We start from the raw sequence: 18,969 nt of genomic DNA, 5'->3' as shown, positions 1-18,969 counted from the left end.
GGGTGGCCTGGTGTTTGCTTGCTTGCTGGAGAGCTTGGATGGCGGGGCTGTTCAATCAATTCAATGATTGAATCAACAGATCCTGGAGTCGGTTTTCAGGGTTGCAATGTCTTGACAATATCTCGTTTGATGTCGGCGCGAGGAAGATAGATCATAGATGGCCCTCAGTTAATGCCAACCATCTAGCCGCCCGGTGGTACTGGAGGTCATGTGCTGGAATGCAGGGTTCTCGCACCGAGTCTATACACGGTCAAAGATTACTCAAAACAACGAACGAACAAAACGACAACATAGGTCAAAGAATAGTTTGGACTCTATCAATCTAGGTGGTGAATCTCTAGGTCAGAGCTTTTAGGCCGTAATCCATCATGCCAACGCCGTCCGCTCATGCCCATGCAGTACACACTCTCTCGAAAGGAGGTAAACCGTCGCCCATCATCAGAAACGTCGCGGTAGGGAGGTAGGTGTAAGAAATGAAGTTCCGCTCAACCTCGAACTTGATCGTTCGAGCCGTCATTCAGCGACGACAGCTCCTCGGCCATCTCCGCACTTTCGTGACTCTTGATGCGTGAGAGCTGGTCCTGGACATAGCGGTTGATCGGGTCATCAGGATCATCCTCAGGACGAGGCTTGCTAGAGTCGTCTTCCTTGTAGATGCTCCAAGTACGCTCAGGCTTGCCATTGGCAGAGGGTTCGTCCTCGTCAGCATCCTCGCCGTTCTCAGTGTTGTCGCCAGTCTCGGTGTTATCACCATTCGTGCTACCCCAGTCACTACGCTGGCCAATGGAACGAGTGCGAGTAACAGAACGAGCAAAGCCAGTTGGTCGTCGCGGTCCTAGAGACGCCCGACGTTGACGGCTGAAGGTGTCATCAAAGTAATGTGCGGCGGCCACCGATGGAGATCGTGGAGTTTGTGGCAGGCGGCAGTTTACGCTGTAAATGTTAGCAACCATATTCCACGAGAGTTGAGAAGGCGGCGAAACTTACCCAGTATCTTGAATAATCTTGGCCATCAGACCGGTCCAACCGCACTGGTGGCTGGCACCTAGACCACGGCCGGTATCACCATCGAAGAACTCGTAGAACCACAGATTGTCCTTCCAGTTCACGTCAAAGTCGAGCATGTCATTGCCATCGTGGATCGCGCGGCGGCCGGTGTGATCCGCTGCCATCAAATGCTGCAGTCGGTGCTGAATCTCCTCTGCAACATGGCCGAGATGCATGAATTCGCCGGAACCCGTCGGGCACTCCACCTTGAAGGTGTTGCCGTAGAACATGTAGAATCGCAAAAGTGACTCGATCAGGAGGAAGTTGACGGCAATCCAAGTCGGACCACGCCAATTGCTGTTGCCACCAAAGAGACCACTGTCCGAATCACCTGGGATATAGCTGACGGAATAGTGCTGTCCATTGACGTCCATCGTGACGGGATGGTCCTTGTGGTACTTGGAAAGTGATCGGATGCCGTAAGGACTGAGGAACTCGTTCTCGTCCAGCATGTACTTCAAGATGGAACGAAGACGGTCCTCACTCACGAGAGAGAGCATCAGACGGTTGTCCTTTCCACGTCRAGCCATGCTGGCAATATTTCGAGACGCCACGTCGTGCTTGTTCTTCAAGAACCACTCAATGTGCTTTTTGAACGACGGAAATCTGTCAATGACTTGAGGCTCAAGTGTAAGAGTGGCGTACATGGGGATGAGTCCGACGAGCGAACGGACGTGCATCTGATGCGAGTGGGGTCCTCCCCATGAGATCGCATCGTAGTAGAAACCGTCCTCGTCATTCCAGAGTGACTTGGACTCGGATCCGACCCGGTACTGCATGGCGTCGGAGATGAGAACAAAGTGCTCAAAGAACTTGGATGCGATGTCTTCGTAGATGCGACGGTGCTTGGCGAGCTCCAAGGCGATGTTGAGCATGCTGAGGCAGTAGAAAGCCATCCATCCGGTGGCATCTGCTTGCTCCAGCTTACCGCCAGTGGGCAGGGGGTCTGAACGGTTGAACAGACCAATGTTGTCCAGACCGAGGAATCCGCCCTCGAACACGTTCTTGCCATCWACGTCCTTGCGGTTACACCACCAAGTGAAGTTCATGAGCAGCTTTTGGAAGACACGCTCGAGGAAGTCAAGATCCTCACGCCCGTACATCTTGCGCTCAAGCTTGAAAGTTCGGAAGGTAGCCCAAGCATGGACGGGCGGGTTGACGTCGCCAAAGTTCCATTCATAAGCAGGCAGCTGTCCGTTGGGATGCATGTACCACTCACGGGTGAAGAGGTCAAGCTGCTTCTTGGCAAATTCGGGATCGATCATGGAGAGCGGGATGCAGTGGAATGCGGAGTCCCAGGCGGCGAAGAAGGGGTACTCCCAGGAGTCAGGCATGGAGAGAATATCATCCAAATGCATGTGCTTCCACTGGGCGTTTCGAACAGATTTACGCTCCGGCGGCGGAGGAGGCATGGCGGGGTCGCCATTGGCYCACTGGTCCCAGATGAAGTGGTAGTACTGTTTGCACCACATCATACCCGATAGAGCTTGACGCTGAATGTTGCGAAGATCGTCCGCCATTGGCATCGGGTTCATCTTGAAGTAGAACTCGTCGGCCTCGGCGAGGCGGTCTTCCATGATTTGAYCGAATTGCTCTTCATCCAGGTAGCCCTCTTCCTTCTTGGTGGAGATCCGCATGCGGATGACAGCGCACTCGCCCGGGGCAACACCCTCGTTCTGGTCGAAAGCGTACCAAGCTGCGCTCTTGGTACCAGTGTGGTCGGGATTGCAAGCCTTCTTATCCCCTTTAACCACACGCTTGTGGAAGGCGTCCTTTACGTACGGCACCTTGTTCTTCTTGGCTCCCCAGAGCTCAACAAAGTTGGTGTCGTTGTCTGTGAAGAGGAATTCGGGCTCAATATCGGCCTCATTACCGCAGCTGTTTGGCGAAGGAGAGCATTGGAAGTAGCGATCGCCGAGGTCGCGATGTTGAATGTGGGAGACTAGAGGTTCTGTCTGAGTGATGCTGGGCTTGTAAGAGTCACGGCCCCATGCCCAGGTGTTGCGGAACCAGACATGAGGGAGAATGTGAAGCTTTGCAGGTTCCGGACCACGATTGTAGGCRGTCACGCGGAAAAGCAACTCGTCTGGGTTGTCGGCCTCCTTTGCGGTCTCGATGAAAATGWCCCAGTACTTGTTGTCCTTGAATATGCCAGTATCGACAAGATTGTACTCCCGCTCCATCTTGTTTCTTCGGGCGTTCTCCTTGATTATGTCTTCATATGGGAAAGCCTCCTGCGGAAGCTTGTAGAGGAACTTCATGTACGAGTGGGTCGGTGTGTTGTCGAGGTGGAAATGGCACTCTTTGATGCTCTCGCCGTGAACACCTTGAGGGTTGGACAAACCAAAGAGACGCTCCTTGAGATGACCACTGGACGCGGTTAGTCTTGCAATGAGTGCGTCTGGGTGGAAAGAGCCAACTTACTCCTTCTCGTTCCAAAAGGCAAATGCAATGTTCATGCGGCCGTGCGAGTCGGAAACACCAGCAATACCATCCTCGCCCCATCGAAAAGCACGAGCCCGAGCCATGTCGTAGGTGAATGAACTCCAGGCATCGCCATCGGCGCTGGGAGAGAGTTAGTAATGCATTGGTTGGAAAGTGAACAGCCACAGCTGTTGGATGACCCACGAGTAATCCTCACGGACAGTAGCCCATTGTCGCTCAGCGGTATAAGGCCCCCATTTCTTCCAGTACTTGGTTCGTTCACGGTCTTCCTTCAAACGCTCCTCCTCTTTGCTGGAGACTTCCTTGTTGTCGACGAAAACCATGGTGGCGGTCTCGTGACGGCTGAATCACCGAGAGACAGCGGACCGGTGATGTTGCTGAGGCTGTCTTGGAGGTGTTGTACAATGGATGTCGTCCAAGCCCGTCAAGGCTGCGTGAGAGCAACGCGTGCGAGTCAGTGTAAAAGACGGTGAGGTGGGTCCTCGAGCCAATGCGGGCAGCAAAGTACGATAACAGAAGCGATGGTATTGATACACGGTTCGGCCGTGAAAGGTGGAGGGTGATGTGGGTGTTGGGAGAGAAAGTGTACAGTGTCGATGGCGTTGTTGTGTTTGGCGAGTGAAGTTGGAGCAAGAGCAAGAGGCAACGTCAAAGAGTGAAAAGGTGCCTGCGCTACGCAAAAAGATGGTCAGCTCATGGGTCAGGTACCTACTCTCGAATATCGAGATAGAGTTCAAGCTATGGATGGAGCTCTCAACGTCTTGACTCTTCGGCAGCGGACCGCACTCCAGAGCACGCTGCATCGGGCGGAGCATCTCAGCTCCCGTCACCCCCACGGAGGATTGACCTTACCTTGTCTTGATATTCACATGCACTTGATGACCTCAATCAGCAACAGTGATAAGTGATCCTGATAGGCATCGCTCACTTCTCAGTCCATACTAAGTACAAGCTCCTCACCCATCAGGCTCGAGCGGAGCCCCACGCAAACGACCCCGCCTGTTCCACAATTGTTTCCTTGCATTCCCCGGCCGCATTACGGACGTTCTCTGGCGTGAGGACGAGGCTTGAATTGGAGCGAAACACGAACCACGCTCGCGCTTGCGAAGCGAGCAGTGCCAAGGACTGTTATGTGGGTTTCCATTCTACCAAGGCTTGCGTGAAACAGGATGGCTGGTTGTGTCAATACCACCGCAAGACAAACACCTTTTGCGAATGGTTTCTCCCGCCTCGGAATCCAAATGCATCACCCTCATCCCACAGGAGCGTGGTATGGCCGAACTACATGGATTCCTCCGCCGCGTGTCTGCGCTCATTTTGTCTGCTCATGACATGCGACAAGCCCTGTGAGTGACACCTGTCTGCCCTGTTCATTACCTCTCAGATTCCGGATTTCACGCAAGGAAGAAGACTTTTTCCTGTCACGGAAGCTGCATGTGAATGCAAAAATGTCACTGATATGTTCTCCTTCCATTCTCTTCTTCTCCACCGTCYCGCCCTCATCACCGTGCCACTCATACTGCGGAGCAGTGGCTCTACACCACAAAATGCTAGGAGACTTCCACGAAAAAGGGAGTCGGTGGGAAGATATTTGCATCAGCAGTCTTTCCGAATCTGCACGTGTACTCATTCATTGAGCGAGTATCGTGCACGTCTTGTTCTAATTGCTCGCCCTGGCACCGCCCTTGTCACATCACAGCAGTAGGTCTCGAGATCAAGGAGGCCAACTCCCTGCCATACTTACAGGTGAGCCATACAGATTAGTCTTGATAGACACTACATATACGTGCTCGTTGGAAGCGTGGACCCTCCGAGGTTCTTACTCTTCCATGGACGCCGTCCGCTCCGGCCGTCGATCGGATCTAATGTGGTCGTTCCTTCGACAAGTTTTGCAAAATGGAAGACACTCTCGCTYGTCTCGTTGATTTGGCCGGCCAGCGCTTTCCTCGGTCCTGGAGTTTGTCATGAGCAAGGCAAGAGAGATCGTGGCCCAGCTTGATCTTGCTTCCGCTCTTCCGTCTGTTTCACTCTCCATCAATAAACATCGCTTGGGAGCATCATCGAAAACCCAGCAGACACATTTACCACAGCATACAAAAAAGCATGTCATATCCACCACCACCGCACGACCAATATCTCTTCCAACAGCTCAACCAACAGCCCAATCAACAGCCTGGCCAACATCCCTCCCAACAGCCTGGCCTACCGGCTTTACACCAATCTGGTCACCCTTCCACGGCACGACAATATCAGCGGTCATTATTGATCTGCTCTGATTCTGGGCAGCCCTGCGCGGAATCTCAAGCTCAGCAGCAACCATTGATGGCTCTCCAAACTGGGTCTTCTTACCCACACCCTCAATCTCAGCAGCAATCGATGCAAAATAATCCTCAGCGACACTTTGCGGCATCCCAATCTCGGCAGCAATCGATGGTGTCCAACAATCCTCAGCGACCCTCTGCGGCATCCCAATCTCGGCAGCAATCGGTGATGTCCAGTAATCCTCAGCGACACTCTGCGGCATCCCAATCTCGGTAGCAACGGGTGTTTGCCAATGATCCTCAGCAACGCTTTATCCCGTTCCAATCTGAGCAGGGTTCGGTGGTGATGCAGCATGGTTCCCATTCCACGCACACGGCACCACCGCCATTACCCGCCGCCCAAGAAAACAATGAACACCTCTTCGAGAGTTCGTCGTCAGGAAAGCCGGGTGAGTTGTGAGCTGACGCGATCCTTGTAGAAACTAGGCAACCGCTGCAGGCGGACATCAGAGACATACAAGTCAGAATTCGACTTCTCCAAGATAAGGTGTCAGCGCGGGAGGCCCAGCCCGGGGAAGAAGAGATCTTACGGGAGGAGGYAGCTACAATCAAGGCGAGATTCTCGGTGGAGGCCACAGCCAGAGAGGGAGACGGCTTGACTCTCCTCCTTAATGCAGCGGTGATTCTGGAGCAAGAGACACGGCTTGAGCGACTCAAAGACGCCCAGCGTAGGCTGCCAAAGCACACGCGGATCGAAAACATCAATGAATTGAATGCGAAGTTGTGGGTATTGTTTCATCAGTTAGAATCGATGAAATCATGAGAAGATGAAAGGCGGCAGGAATCCAGGCGCACCGGATTGACATTTGGCGAAGGGGTTCGGCGTACAGATGCCTCGCCACTGGATTACGGATGGAGTTCCTAGCAGGGAAGTGGATGGCATGCCAACGATTGCACCAGAAGAGATGCAAGACAGGCCGGTGGATTGCGAGAGGTGAAGTTGGTGATGGTTTGTAAAACGGCAAGGGATGTGTTCTACAAAAGCGGGGCAAAGTGATTCGCTAGCGTGCAGAAGATAACCATGCCGTCCACTCGCTTCCTGTTCCATTGTTCACTTGACCTTCACCTTCGCTTCCACATGTGGGGCTTCATGCCCTATCTCCGCTGTAGCTACCCTCGAAATACAAGCTTCGATAACGGGCATGGATTGTGGTGAATACTTGAAGGTACCCGCAGCGTGACCTCCATGTCAACCGCAACATCCAGCAGTCTCTTGGACTCGGGAGATAATGTATGAATCCCCACCAGCATTACGAAGAATCCTCACTGAGAATCAACTATATAGATCCAAATTGGCGAACAAGACGAGACGCGACCTTTACTACCCCATTCGTCGAAATTAAACGCCATGGACAATAATAGCGTGCTCAAAGGCGATACTGCTATTGTGGGATGCATTGCTGGGGAAGAGGCGCGGGAAGCTACTGAGCATGAACATCATCTCGGTTTGCTTGAAGCTGTTAAGCTTTATCCCACGGCGGTTGGGTGGAGCGTCTTCTTCAGTCTGGGCATTATTATGACTGCTTTTGATCCTCAGCTTCTTGGTGAGTTTTTATCGTCAGCCACACATATATATATATACAACACCACACCACAGCTTGATTAATCGATTTCATGAATAGGTAATTTATATGCCACGCCGGCTTTCCAGCGAGATTTCGGATATCTTTATAATGGAAAATATATCATCAGCGCACCATGGCAGACGGGTCTGAGTAGTAAGTGATGAGCGCTTGAAAGGAACTCAYTATCCCTTTTTTTCGAAAAATTCTGGTCTGATATGACTTGGATATTTCACAGTGGGTAACCCGATCGGTCAAGTCGTAGGCGCATTCTTCGCCTCCTATCCAATGGAACGATATGGACGAAAAAAGACATTTGGAGTGTGCGTCATTTTAACCGCCGCATTCGTCTTCATCCAGTTCTTCGCTCGTTCGCYTAAAGTCTTGCTGGTTGGCGAACTTCTAGGCGGTCTGGTATTGGGAACATATGCCACGATTGCTCCGACCTATGCTTCGGAAGGTATGGAAGTGGAACCTCCCCCAAAAAATATCACCCTTCCAAGAGATCTCAGCTAAAATTCGGGAAAAACACAGTCTGCCCAGTAGCCCTGCGCGGCATCCTAACATCCTACATAAACCTCTGCTTCGTCATGGGCCAATTACTCGCCAACGGCGTCATAGCCGGCACCAGCACCCTCACCAGCCACTGGGCCTACAGCGCACCCTTCGCAACCCAATGGATCTGGCCCCTAATAATCCTCCTCGCATATCCCTTCGCGCCCGAAAGTCCCTGGTGGCTAGTCCGTAAAGGCCACCTACGCGAAGCAGAAGAATCCCTCCGTCGTCTCGCTTCCTCGCACATTGACGTCAAACCTACCCTGGCGATGATCATTGAGACGGATCGTTTGGAAGTGGAATTGGAAGCTGGATCTACCTATCTCGATTGTTTCAAATCATTCAATCTCCGAAGAACCGAAATCGCCATCGGAGTGTATAGTATTCAAGTTTTCAGCGGCGTCTATCTCGTCGGTTACGCCACCTATTTCTTCGAACTAGCTGGTCTCCCTCCAACAAAAGCTTTCGGAATGTCTCTAGGTTTCCTCGGGTTAGGTTTTCTCGGGACGGTATYTTCCTGGTTTCTTCTCACTCGTTATGGCAGACGAGCAATCTACAACACGGGGCTCGGGATGCTCGTTATTATAATGCTGCTTATTGGCATCCTGGATGTTCTTCCTAATTATGACTCCAACAGCGGTGTGCGATGGACGCAATCCACTTTGATGCTCGTGTGGAATTTCTGCTATGATTTCTCCGTCGGGCCCGTGTGTTTCGTTATTCTTTGTGAAGTTTCCGCGACCAAAGTTCGGAGTAAGACGATTGCTTTGGCGACTGCTGTGCAAGCGTTATTAGCTATTGCCATGACAGTTGCGATACCGTGAGTTRTCTACTCTCAAACTTTTTTAAATGAACTGAAAGATGCTGACTCTGCATCAAGGTATATGATCAATCCAGACGAAGCCAATCTCAGGGGCAAGATTGGCTTCTTCTTCGGAGGATTGTCTGCTCTTGGTCTCACATGGGCGTGGTTGAGAGTGCCCGAAACGCAAGGACGGACATTCGAGGAGCTGGACATTCTCTTCTCTCGAAACCTGAAGACGAGGGACTTTAAGCGAGCCCATGTGGATTAATGAGAACCTCACAGAGGTGGAAACCGACAGGCATACAGTGTCATTCAATTATAGTAATGAAGTAAGCGAATATTCGAACACCATGTGGTCAGCCGCCGCCGCAATAGCCGTACAACCTATACCAACCATACCCCAAACGCCACGCTTCCCTTTATTCAAAAGCCTCGCCTGAATACCACTGCTTCATCATACAAGACCGGCGGAGTTGTTCAATCGTAGATTTCGAGTGGCGCGAGCTGATCGATATTGTAAAGCCAATTTCCGCCACGCTCCTCTTTCTCCAGCCTGCGTGAAAAGTTAGCATGATGAACGACATTCGACACATCCATGGAAGACATCACATACCAATCATAAGGCCACACAACCAAAGTGCCTTGAATCTGTTGGAGCAGCTCCTCGGCATCCTCCTTTGACAGTACATCGTCTGGCATCTGCTTGCCACTGCTTTTAGTATTGCCCCGTCGACGACCCTTGCGTGAGGTCGTGTATTGCAGGGGCGTGGTTTGTTGTGTACTGCTAGTCTCTGGCGCAAGATTGACCGTTTCGGAGTACTGAATCGTACGCTGTCTGCTGGCAAGATCGTCCGGCGGGGACAGCTTCTCGTCATTGCCTGCATCTTCCTGCTTGGCAGCTTCCTTCTCATCGACGGGTGCGTTTTCAGGCGTTGGTACTGCAGTTGGATCGCTCGATATACCAGAGACCGGCGAAGCTGGAGAGTCTCTGCGATGCGGCTCCTTCTCGTTGTGGGTATCCTGAGTACGCAGAGTGTCGACGTTGGAAGCTCTGCTAGCCGGGCGTAGCTTATCAACCAAACCACTGACCAAGTTCTTCGGCTTTGCTCTAGGGTCCAAGAACTTGTCGTTTGGAATTGGTGGGCTCACTCCACCAGCACCGACTGGTCCAGACTTTTCAGGTGCACCCTTGGCGGGCTTGAACTTGTTGGTACCCAATCCCTGCGACTGCATGAAACGTTCGTTGTAGTCATTATACTTCTCATACGCTTTCCAATCCAAGACTTCGGAATCTGGCATGCATCGGAATACCTGACGATAGATCTTCGTATTGTTCTCGGCAACCCTGTTCCAGATCTCTCTGTAGAATTCATCTGCAAGGGGATCATCCATGCAGCTTTCGGTGATATCTGCCCGCTGAAGATTGTTCAGAATATGATTTGCACCGCCCTTGGAAGTCTCCGAAGCCAGTGAAGGGCCGCCGATATCTGTGTCATCAAGCACAGGCAGTTCAGGAAGAAGGGAGCGTGTAGGAAGTCCCAGTGCTACGGTGTCCAGGCGTTCCATCGGCCAGGGTGGCTGCACCGTCATAGGATTCTGCTTTTCCCTGGCAACTGCTCGCAAACGCTCAAATTCTTGCGCTTCCAAGCCCTTGATGCGCTCTACATCAGGCGCGTCTCTCTTGAGAAGCACCTCCCGGCCAAAGCTATCCACATACGAGTCTCGCCCGCCGGAACCACCAGCTTCCACAATCTTCTTCATATTGTCAAATCCCATGCCATCAACATCCAGATCACGCTCTGGACTTTTCTTGAGCTCTTTACTCAGATCTGCAGGATGTGAGACATTTGACATGGCCGTCTGGGGAGTGAGACTTCGTCCAAGACTTCCTTCTTGGGATGCTGCAGACGCAGATCTCCCGGTAGGCGCTGTATCCAGAGTGTTAAGATGAGTTGTACTTGCCGGCGGAGTTGAGGGTCGCATCTCAAAGTACTCCTCTGACGGCTCGAATTCGTTTTCTCGATAGATTCTCTGCATCTCAAAGTCCTGATCCTCCTTTTCCGCCATGGCTTGTTCCCTTCGATAGATCGCGTCCACATCGATGCCGAGATGCTCCCTCATCAAGCGTTTCCGCAGGGAATGCGGGAATTCTCCGACATAATATGGATTACCGCCCATTTTACTGGGAATCATGCAAGTGTCGGTGACAATGGCAGCGACTTCAGAATCTCTCGACCCCAACATGGAGCGCTCATTAATGTTGGCCGATCCGATAATGGCAGATCGATCATCGACAATCATGCATTTAGCGTGAATGTACAGCTGCTCCGTTGTGAGAACCTTTCGAGGTCCAATTTTGCCCCACTGTCGTAGAGAGTAGAAGCGCACATAGTCCTCCGGATCGATGCCATGTGCCCGCAAACGTCCGAAGATTGAGCTCTCACCACGGCAGATGCTGCGATACTGGCAGGTCATGATAAGTCTGACGCTAGTACCATCTTGAGCATCGACACTGTTCTGGAAGCCAGGTATCAAAGGGATGACCAAACAGGCCTGCCAATGTTCATTATTGTTGTGTGCTTTGATGGCCCGCTCGACAATTGCGTCGCCAATTTTGTTGTGAATGGTGGTGCCCTCCACAGTGCAACTCGAAATATAAAACTGATTCTCAATGTACACAAAGTGCTCTGAGTTTTCAATCATGGCAACATATGCGTTCATGATGCTATGCTCGACCTTGTTGGGTGTGCCGATAGACCAAGGCGCGCATGATCGGAGGATCTGTATCTGACATGTGCCGGTCATGCCCAGTCGATCCAGCTCCTCCTGGTCAAACTCGGGTGGCGGCATGAGGATTGGCGTAGGCCTAGTCGGGACACGTGAGCGCAGGATGTAGTTCCACCTCTGCACAAAGTGTCGACCCACGTCTCGAGCTGGCTGGCCTACAATCTGCATGGCAATATCATGCCAGGGCATCCTCGGTACTTTTGTCCGATCATACATTTCTTCGTACGGCTTGTCCAAGGCGTAAAAGTCTTGAACGCGAGGATTGGAATAGTCCTTGCCAGGCCAGACTTGACAGTGCTCCGAGTCTCGCGGGACGTTTTGATCAAGCTCGAAACCAGTAAGCTTATCGTCAGTCAATGAATGGCATGGGTCATCCCATCTGCCAAAACAGAGATCGACACCACCGACAAAAGCCATCATGTTGTCCACAACAACCAGCTTCTCGTGATGTGCCCAGAAAAATTGGTTCTGGCGGAATTGGTTTGGCGAACGTTGAACACAAATGTTCTCGTGTAGATCCAGTAAGCTCCACTTTGTGTATTCCGAGTCGATGGGGATTGCCGACTCGATATTGCGATAAACGATGACGAAGATCTTGACACCCTCTTGGGCCTTGCGTTGCAGCAGACGATCAAGGCGCCATTTCTGACTGATCGCTGCTGGTCGGCGCATGTATAGCTCCGGGCTGAGCCACCAGTCGTGAATGTAGATGAAGTCCTTTGCATTATCAATGGCTCGAGACACCTGCCACATGTGATCTCTACCATCAACAAGCCAGCGAGCCCAAACGTTGTTGCGAACCGGCGCAAAGCTGCCGAAACGCTGTTTCTTGGACCAGACCGTGTTTTGCATCATGTGATGGAGGGACTCTCGAAATTGAGCAAACTGTTTTTCATTCCGAGCATACAACTTCATCTTTCGTTCGGCGTTCTGGAGCAGTATGAGGTGGGCTTTCTTGGTCGGTGTGGCGTTTGCAGTTGCAATCTTCGCCATGTCTTGTGCTGTTTTCTGGTCAAGAATCTTTTCCTTGACCTTTTCCATGGCAAAGTCCGAGTCGACCAAGAATACATCATGAGGAGTCAAGGACTCCGGTCCATCTACACACACAATGTAGCTGTGTCGGACGAGGAACCATCGACGCTTGTGCCTCTCCTTGACAGCATGGGGACCGAAGGAGGGCAGCGTCCTCGTCCGCATCTCGCCTCGATGTCTGCGGGAGGCCAATTGAAGTAGACCCTGTTTGCCCTGGTAGCCACTCTCTGCGGATAGGCGCAGCGCCATTGCAGAGAGCTCCAGAAACTTGCACAAGCGTGTACTGTCCGGGCGAAAGATGAGCCATCGAATCATCTGTTGGAGGTACGTCTCCAACTTTCTTCGTGACCGCTCTGCGTAGATTGTCTTTTGCCGTGCATCAAGCGCATCTGGATCTGCTGCGACAGTCCCCAACTCGCTCGTGCTGGTTCTTCGAGGAGGCATGAAGAAGGACGTCCTACGCCGGTGACCTTGCGGTCTGCCTCCAGCACCGCTCTCTCCATCAACATTTGCGGTACTTGGTGCTTCTTGTTCATCCTCTTCATCTTGCACCTTTTCAAACAGACCACGGAATCCACGAGCGTAGGGAATCACACTCTTTGGGAATCGAGGTATCTTCGCCTTTGACTTGTCTTCGCTCCTCAAATGACGAACTTTATCGGTCGCTGCTTGTGCCTTGTACTTGACATGCAAGTTGACAAAGTCGTTTACAGAGCGCTTGATGGACCACTGCATGCGAGCTGGACCATTGCCATATTCAAGATCTACCTTGAAGATGTAATCTCGATCACCTTTCTTGTCTGTGGGAGATTCTGTCTCGGAAATGCTGATTTTCAACTGCTCCAGTAACACCGGTACCTTGCGATGTTCGTGCTCATCTCGTTGAAACATACTGGCAAAGATTAGTGCCGCCGGTGCGCCTGCTAGTAGTTCGGCCATTAATTGGGCAGACTTTTGATGGTCGACTTTCGTGCGCTCGTTCTTCTGCCGCTGTCCCAGCATTCTCAAGCCAGCTCGAAGTTGTCGCCACTTCACGGCGCTCACGCTAGCGTGCCTATCACCGCGCTGGCGAACATTTGAACCAGAAGCATCATGCACACCAAAACCAGTGATGCGCCGCAGATGGCCTGGACGCCTATTCTCGCCCTCTCCATCCGCAGTCTTTCGATTGGCATAGCTCAAACCACGAGCACCCTCCACACCTCTCCGCCATGCGGACCTTATTCGATCTCGACCTTCATCCTCGGAGACGCCAACTCGATCGTTATCACTGTCTGAGATGTCCTCCAGAGTACCTTGACGGGCCGGACCCACGTTCTGGCTGGTGGATCCGACGGTAGAGGATTCACGTTTATGCTCACGCATGAAGGAACTGAAACGCGATGCTCCTCTGGGTGTCGTTGGAAGAGATTCTGACCCACCGAATATGGGCCGTTTCCTTCTCCGACGCTTCTTCGTCCGAACCCCGTCTGGACCATTTCCATCTCCAGAATCCTCCTCATCAGCATCGGTGCCAGTTTCAACTTCCTCGGCAGGTATCATATAGAGTGGTTCGCTTCGCTCTGATTGTGGTGATAACGCCGCGTTCGGCGTAGACATGCCAGTGGCATTGCTTTCGCCCCGCACATGACCTGTTGAGGCTGGCGAAGCCAATGCCCTCAATTTTGTGAAGATTGAAGCTGAATTCTGCCTTTCTTTGGGTGTGTGTTCATTCGCATCTCCATCACCCTCTTCCATCGTGGCCGTCCTGGTAGATGGCGTCGGGACGAAATCATCATTCCTCCTAAATTGTACACTCCGACGTTCGGCAGGCGTGCTATTCTCCAGCGGTTGTGGTCTTCTCCGCTGTCCTCCCTGCGCAGCAACTAGCTCATCCGTAGTTGGAGGGACCCCCGAAGCACCAGCGGCCGCGCTGAACGGAAAGCTTCCTGGCGATGGGGGAGGGAATTGTAGTGCTGGCAGCAATCCGGACTTGCGTCGTGCGCTTATACTCTGCCGCTCTTCAGGCACAGCTGGGAGGTCCTTGTCTTCAATCGCGCTGTTCCGCTGTTCGGCTCGCAATGGCGATGACACGTAATTGCTGCTGCTGCCACTGCTCATCCCATCTGTTGATATCGGTTGTGTGGATCTCGTCGTGTTGTCGGGGGATGTACCAGAGGGCGCAACCTCCTCACTGTCCCGCATCCGCTCCATCGTTACCCCTTCTCCGCTACACGCGATCGCTGCCGCTGCCGCCGACTCTTTTCAATTCGACCACTTCTTCAAGTGACCTATCACTGCATTCCATAGTGAAGTGCCATGGCGAGTTCCAATCCCAAACCTGTCTGTCCAAGCTGTAAATGCGTCATTCGAGGATAAAGTATCTATCCCAACAAGCTCCAGCATGCACGCGCGACCGCCGACACGGGGCGATGCGTTGTTTCACTAAAGTTTAACCATACAAAGTCTAAATTGATGACCCTGTCGGATATAGCGCATGTTAGCTCCACGACGCATCACCACAACTTCCATTTCTCTCTACAACGGAGCCGATTTGATGGCCATGATTGCAGATATGGCAATACAATCCAACACGAGAGCAAATTTGTGATTCAACATTATCAAGGTAACACAGCACACCTCAACAGGCAGGAGCATAGGTACTCTTCGCACGAATCAGAGGTCCCCACTTGAAGAAAGCAAACGGGATCGGCAACAACGCCAAACAAACGAAACCCAACAGCGAAGCGGCCCAATCCACACCCAGCGTTTCAAACATCTGAAAACTCCAAAGAGGAAAACACGCGCCGAGAAGGTAGCGTAAAAGTCCATTGGCAGCCATTGCAGAAGCACCGTTCAAGGGACCGTAGACGTCCATTTGATACAGCACGGAAGATATGAAGAGTGCCAGATTTCCCAGCGCGAAGGGGATTCCCGCTAGAACGGGAGAGATCCAATGTACGTTGGCTCTTGCAGTCCATGCAAACCAGAATAGCCTGTTACTGTCAGCGGACTGTCGACCAGATTATTATTGAAGTGCTAGCAGTACTCACCCGATAGGTACTGTGAAAGCGCCGATCATGGCCGCATATAATCGATGCTCCGGCGCCGCGCCTGGAAGACCTTGTTGCAGGGCTTCGACATGTTTCTTCTGGTATATGAGTTTGTCGCAGAGGATGATAGTGGTGACGGCTGATATCACTCCGACCCCAATGCCCAAAAATGTGAGACCAGTTTGCCAGATTGTGAAGCCATACACCGTGGAGAAGGTGTATGGATATGCCGCAAAGTAACCGAACAGAATGCCGAAAGTAAAGGCATTGTAGATTCCGAAGAGAAGTACAATGGGTTCCGCAAATAGCATGTAGATTGGTCGGAACAGAGTGACGGTGATGAGAACTTTCAAGTATTGCAGACTCAGAACCTTTGGGCCAGGAGGAGGTGGAACGCCCAACTTTTTGGCACGTTTTTGAAGAATGACCTTTTTGTAGGTCTCCTCCATGGGCAGCGCAGTCAAGAAAGCAACACCAGCAATAATGAGGATACACCATTGCGTCCATCTCCAGCCTCGATAGTAAGCGGCGAAACCTCCAATGACTGGTCCAAAGGTTGGTCCGAGGAATGGCATCATGATGCTAGAAAGAGGCGTAGAGGTTAGCAGTCTGATCCAACAGAGGTCTCTTGTCCGCACCGAGGCCGTCTTCTACCATTTCCTTTCAACAACACACTTACAACATGCTAGCGGAAAAGGCCCTATCCTTTGGCGGATACAAATCGGCATTCGTACCAGACCCCACCGCCAAAACAGGCCCAGAAGCCAATCCCGCAAACAGTCTACAAATGACCAGACTAGCAAAAGATTCTGAGAGTCCTGCTCCAACAGTAAAGAGGAGATAGGCTGGAGCAGTGACCTTGTAAACGACCGAACGGCCGAATTGTTCACTCAAGGGACTGGCCAGCATGGGTCCCAATCCGAGACCAATGACGAATACTGTAAGTGGGATGATCGCTGCCGTTCGAGAGACATGAAATTGGTTTTGAATGTCTTGATTCGCGGGTGAGATGATGGAACTTCCAGTCGTGCAAGCGAAACCGAGGAATGCTACCTATATGAGGGAAACATGTTAGTGAAGAGCTGGGATTTGTATGCCATTGAATTTACATACAGGCCAAAAATGATACGCTTTTTTGAACTTGGACCAATTGTTAGGATTTCCAGGATCATCAGGCCCTGTCCAGTCCATGGCAGCATTGACAGATGTCGATTCTTTGGCCGCTGAGTCGAGGTTCGTCTGACTTGTTTGGGGGGAAGCCTTTTCAAGATCATCGAACTCTTTACTTTCTTTGCCATGATGAGTGCTTCCAATATCAATGGCCTCCAATATAGATTTTGCTTCGCGATCTTCTGTTTGGGAATCATGCATGCTCCCAGGCGGTCGTTCTGCGGAGGACATGATGGTCCGTAACAGAGAAGAGATGAATCTATCCGTATCTTTTCGTTTGCAAGCAAGGGAGAGAAAAACAAACCCAGGAAACACGAGGTGCAATATGAAAAACCCACGACAGAGCGCGACAAAGATTAGTCGTACTTACCCACTCCTACACACGGCGTCCATGTCGATCCCTCGGTAAGGCGTGCCGCTTTGACCGCCAAACGCACTCTGGAAGGATTCTGATCACTGATCATCAATAATTGGACGCCATACCGTCTCGAAACCAGGTTATCGATGAAGCAGCAGCTGTGGCGTTGATGGTAGGATTGCGAGATTACAAGATGACCATTTGTTGCCATGATGAATACGGAGTGGATTCCAGCGTTCTTTTAGTGTAGAACAATGCACTTGTATGTTCTGGATTCGAAAGATGGTGTGCGAATTAGCAAAGATCCGTCTGCAAAAGGCGTTGACAGTCCTCCACGCGATGTCTCGTGCTTTCACATGGCAAAACTCCGCAGTAGAAGGGAGGTGATCCCTGCTAGCAAGGAAGCTTTGACCACGTGGGTGAAGCCCAAACCCCACCATATCTAGTCTGTCTCCAGTAAAAAGATACCTTATCACAACAAAGACACTGCTCAAGACACAACACTCAACACTCAACACCCCAGAGAAAACACTCCACCCCACATCAGAACCACCATGGCGCCCTCCCGCCTCTCCTCCCCCCCTCCCCCAGAATCCTCCCCTCTCTCCCAAGGCCTCACACCCGCCCAACTATCAACATGGCACAAAAACGGCTACCTCCTCCTCCCAAACGCCCTCTCGGAATCAGAAGTCACCACTCTCCTCTCCGAAACCCACACTCTCCTCTCCGAATTCTCCCTCAAAGACCACCCCATGACCCGCTTCTCCACGGGGGAATCCACATCCCACGTCGGCGACGAATACTTCCTAACCTCAGGCAACAAAATCCGTTTCTTTTTCGAAGAAGACGCCTTCTCCCCCACAACAACAACAGGCGAAGGAGGARGAGGAGGAGCAGAACTCACAAAACCAAAAGAAAAAGCCATCAATAAAATCGGCCATTACCTGCACCATTTACACCCCGCATTTCGAACCATCTCCCTCACGCAACAAAATGCACACATTGCACGAGATTTGGGGTTTCGGGATCCTCGAGTTTTGCAAAGTATGATAATTTGTAAACAGCCCGAGATTGGAGGACGGGTACCTCCGCATCAGGATTCGTGTTTTTTGTACACCAACCCGCCGAGCGCTGTGGGGTTTTGGTATGCTTTGGAGGATTGTACGGTGGAGAATGGATGTTTGAGTTTTGCGCCCGGGAGTCATAAGAGGGCGGGGATTCGGGAGCGGTTTGTGAGGAGTGAGGATGGGAAGGGGACGACTTTTGTTAAGAATGATTTGGGGGAGTGGCCGAGGGATGCGGAGAGGGAGGAGGGGATTGATGGGGAGGAGGAGGAGGAGGAGGAGTATGAGCTTGGGGAGGTCAAAGCTGGGACTTTGGTGTTGATTCATGGGAATTTGTTGCATAAGAGTGAGAGGAATTTGAGTTCCAAGGGGAGGATGATTTATACTTTTCATGTTATTGAGGGTGGGGAGGGGTGGGAGTATGATGGGAGGAATTGGTTGCAGCCTCCGGAAGAAGGGTTTACGGCGTTGAATGATGCTTTGAAGGGTTGAGGAGGGAAGTACTGACGGCTTTGGATGATGTTGTAAAGGCTCGAGAGGGTGCGAGGAGGAAAGATGGATGTAAGGAGGTAAGATGTTGGTATGTGATACATACAGCACGACCTTTCCTACTTACAAGAGACTACTCGTTCCCCCTCCCACCAAGTAGATGACTACTTATCTATCGGGAGACAGACCTTGATCACATGCAATCAAAAGAGAAATCAGAAATGAGAAACGAGGGAAACATCGCCGACTCCCCTCGATCATTTACATGTAAGCAAGCAAGCAAGCAATCATGAGGTGTACAA

General features: G+C 51.6%; 6 protein-coding genes; 2 read left to right on the top strand and 4 right to left on the bottom strand.

Moving 5' to 3' along the window:
• Positions 1-485: 485 nt before the first annotated feature.
• RCC_06974 (probable glucosidase I) lies at positions 486-3,815 on the bottom strand (the record flags this gene model as incomplete). XM_023772234.1 has 4 exons in its annotated part: positions 486-933; positions 988-3,417; positions 3,472-3,612; positions 3,676-3,815. 4 exons carry the CDS (start codon positions 3,813-3,815, stop codon positions 486-488), a joined length of 3,159 nt encoding a protein of 1,052 aa, XP_023628002.1.
• Positions 3,816-5,641: 1,826 nt separating this feature from the next.
• On the bottom strand, positions 5,642-6,016 carry RCC_06973 (uncharacterized protein; the record flags this gene model as incomplete). The annotated part of the gene is made up of 1 exon (XM_023772233.1): positions 5,642-6,016. One exon carries the CDS (start codon positions 6,014-6,016, stop codon positions 5,642-5,644), a length of 375 nt encoding a protein of 124 aa, XP_023628001.1.
• A 983-nt stretch (positions 6,017-6,999) lies between these two features.
• Positions 7,000-9,003, top strand: RCC_06972 (probable maltose permease; the record flags this gene model as incomplete). XM_023772232.1 has 6 exons in its annotated part: positions 7,000-7,044; positions 7,099-7,357; positions 7,436-7,531; positions 7,614-7,698; positions 7,782-8,750; positions 8,811-9,003. The coding sequence occupies 6 exons, from the start codon at positions 7,000-7,002 to the stop codon at positions 9,001-9,003; spliced, it is 1,647 nt and encodes a 548-aa protein (XP_023628000.1).
• A 209-nt stretch (positions 9,004-9,212) lies between these two features.
• On the bottom strand, positions 9,213-14,747 carry RCC_06971 (related to phospholipase D1; the record flags this gene model as incomplete). XM_023772231.1 has 2 exons in its annotated part: positions 9,213-9,288; positions 9,349-14,747. The coding sequence occupies 2 exons, from the start codon at positions 14,745-14,747 to the stop codon at positions 9,213-9,215; spliced, it is 5,475 nt and encodes a 1,824-aa protein (XP_023627999.1).
• Positions 14,748-15,174: 427 nt separating this feature from the next.
• Positions 15,175-16,987, bottom strand: RCC_06970 (related to mfs-multidrug-resistance transporter; the record flags this gene model as incomplete). XM_023772230.1 has 4 exons in its annotated part: positions 15,175-15,529; positions 15,587-16,168; positions 16,266-16,639; positions 16,700-16,987. 4 exons carry the CDS (start codon positions 16,985-16,987, stop codon positions 15,175-15,177), a joined length of 1,599 nt encoding a protein of 532 aa, XP_023627998.1.
• A 681-nt stretch (positions 16,988-17,668) lies between these two features.
• On the top strand, positions 17,669-18,670 carry RCC_06969 (related to phytanoyl-CoA dioxygenase family protein; the record flags this gene model as incomplete). Its single annotated transcript, XM_023772229.1, has 1 exon — positions 17,669-18,670. The coding sequence occupies one exon, from the start codon at positions 17,669-17,671 to the stop codon at positions 18,668-18,670; it is 1,002 nt and encodes a 333-aa protein (XP_023627997.1).
• Positions 18,671-18,969: the final 299 nt, after the last annotated feature.

Source organism: Ramularia collo-cygni, assembly GCF_900074925.1.
Source record: "Ramularia collo-cygni strain URUG2 genome assembly, contig: RCC_scaffold10, whole genome shotgun sequence".
Taxonomy (NCBI): domain Eukaryota; kingdom Fungi; phylum Ascomycota; class Dothideomycetes; order Mycosphaerellales; family Mycosphaerellaceae; genus Ramularia; species Ramularia collo-cygni.
The sequence above is the reverse complement of the archived record's forward strand: the minus strand, read 5'-3'. Positions and strand labels throughout refer to the sequence as shown.